Genomic DNA, 2,001 nt, shown 5'->3' with positions numbered 1-2,001 from the left:
TGGCGGGCCCTACGGGGTTGCCTCTCCGCTCTCTGCAGGCGGCTAATGGGTAGATCGTCGCGTCGGACAAGCGAGCCATGCGGTGTTGCCCATGCGCTCTACGTCCTGGGTTCTTTGTTTTGCACAATTTTCTGTAGAATCGAAAGAAAGAGTGAGACAACAATCTTTCTCTTATTTCACAGGTTTACTGTACAAAACATTACATTATAAAACAATATGTTAATTTCAGTTTACAATTAAAATATTGCACACAGCCCACTATCTTCACTGGAATGGTACACAGAATTATGGCACTGATGTACACGTACAAATCAAAATAACATGTAGAGAGCTATAATCTTCATAAAAGGATTGTACCTATCAATATATATATGTTTAATGAATATCTTGTGTATTGCATCCACTAATAGCATTTTCAATTCTTAGAGCAGAATATATGATAATTTTGCGTCATACATTTTAGCCTGTAACAACTTTCATGTAATATAAAATACATAGAAAAATGTCATTTGTAGTTAAGTGAATAACAAAGTAATGTATAAAAAAAATATCATACATAAAACCACACATAACAGAGGAAGTAAGTACAACCATAGTTTATGATACAGATGAGGTGATATGGGCAACAGTTGGTGTTTCTGGTTAGATAGAGTGATATATTTGGATATCATAGATTTCATGTTGACTAGATATTAGACTGATTCATTATATAAATCTGTCACCACAGAATTTTGACTAGTACCAGTTACGTCGTGAGCGTGGAGCCGTAGAGCCTAGAGGCTCACAACTCGAATGAACGTCCCAAATCCTTGTCACGCGTTCATGTCCCCTCTCTTCCCCAACAGCGGTACCGTCTTCGGATCCACTTTCGAGTCCTTGATAAAAATTTCCTCACAATCATCGTCGTCGTCGCCATCGTCGGCGAATTTGATGTCGTCGTCGACTTCCTGGTGGAGGCGGTAAAGGAGTCGCTGGTCGCTGGGCGACTTGACGACAGACGTCTCCTTTTCAAAGTCGTCTGCAACAGCCTCACCCGGCCTGCCCGGCAGACGCCGCGGCGACGCACTCAACTCTTGGAGCGTGAGCGCCGGCCGCGTGGGGGAGGCTTCCGACTTGGCCTCGGACTCCTTGACGGTGAGCTCCGTGACGCGCGCCGTGTGGATCTGCGCGCGCTGTTCCTCCCGCAGCGGTCCCAGCGTCCCGGTGGGCGGCGCCCGTCGCAGTTCCCGCAGCTCGGTGCCGCAGTTCTCGTCAGGCTGGTGCAACTGCTGCACCTGCGACGCCAGCTCCTGCAGCTGCAGCGGGTGCTCCGACTCGGAGCCGTCGCCGTCACTGCTAAAGAGCCGGCACGATTCGGACCCGTCCTCGCCCTCCTCCTGAGAACACAAAGGACACAGGTGCCAGTGTAGCGACATTGCCAAACGAGTTCTGCGCATTAAAAGGGGGTAGGCAAACTCGCCCACACACCCGCATATAGTGCAGCACATTGTTCCTAGTACCGCCTTGCCCTGCCACACGTCCCCTTACCTCCCAAGAGCCGGCAGAGCCCGGTGTGAAGGGCGGTATCCACAGCAGGTAGGCGGGGTCCATGCCGAGCAACGAGCCCGGCGCCGCGCACGCGTTGTGCACGTTGTAGTCGTAGTAGTCCATCTCGAGCTCCGTGTCGGGCCCCAGCGAGAACTCGGAGCCGGCGGTGGGGCCGGCCAGCCCCGCCGCCCGCAGCAGACGCTCGCGGTTGCGCCGGTCCTTGCTCTCCTTGGGGTTGGTGTTGACGGGCAGGTGCAGCCCGCCCGGGTGGTAGCGCAGCCCCGGCCGCTGGGCACCGGGCGGCGGACTCAGTGGGTTCGTGGGCGTGGCCGTCCTGCTGGATGAGCCGCTCGCGTTGCTGCTCGTGCTGGCGCTGCTCATGGTGCTCGCCATGCTCGCCGTGCTCGACCGCATGCTCCAGCTGCGCACCGAGGAGGCGGGCGAGCCCGGCGCACCGTCGCCGTCCTGAACGTG

The 2,001-nt window shown here is 54.2% G+C and overlaps 1 protein-coding gene across 1 annotated transcript in view; it reads right to left on the bottom strand.

Annotated features, from left to right (window-relative positions):
- Positions 1-165: 165 nt before the first annotated feature.
- LOC113214894 (uncharacterized) overlaps positions 166-2,001 on the bottom strand; it is an 86,913-nt gene continuing 85,077 nt past the window's right edge. The window contains exons 15-16 of the mRNA XM_052277395.1: positions 1,528-1,992; positions 166-1,376 (exon numbers count right to left, since the gene is read on the bottom strand). Of these exons, the coding sequence (XP_052133355.1) occupies positions 813-1,376; positions 1,528-1,992 (1,029 nt within the window). The 3' untranslated portion in view covers positions 166-812. The remainder of the gene's footprint in view (positions 1,377-1,527; positions 1,993-2,001) is intronic.

This window comes from Frankliniella occidentalis, unplaced genomic scaffold (assembly GCF_000697945.3).
Source record: "Frankliniella occidentalis isolate FOCC.00 unplaced genomic scaffold, Focc_3.1 Scaffold10, whole genome shotgun sequence".
Classification (NCBI taxonomy): domain Eukaryota; kingdom Metazoa; phylum Arthropoda; class Insecta; order Thysanoptera; family Thripidae; genus Frankliniella; species Frankliniella occidentalis.
This window is presented reverse-complemented; position numbering and strand designations above follow the sequence as displayed.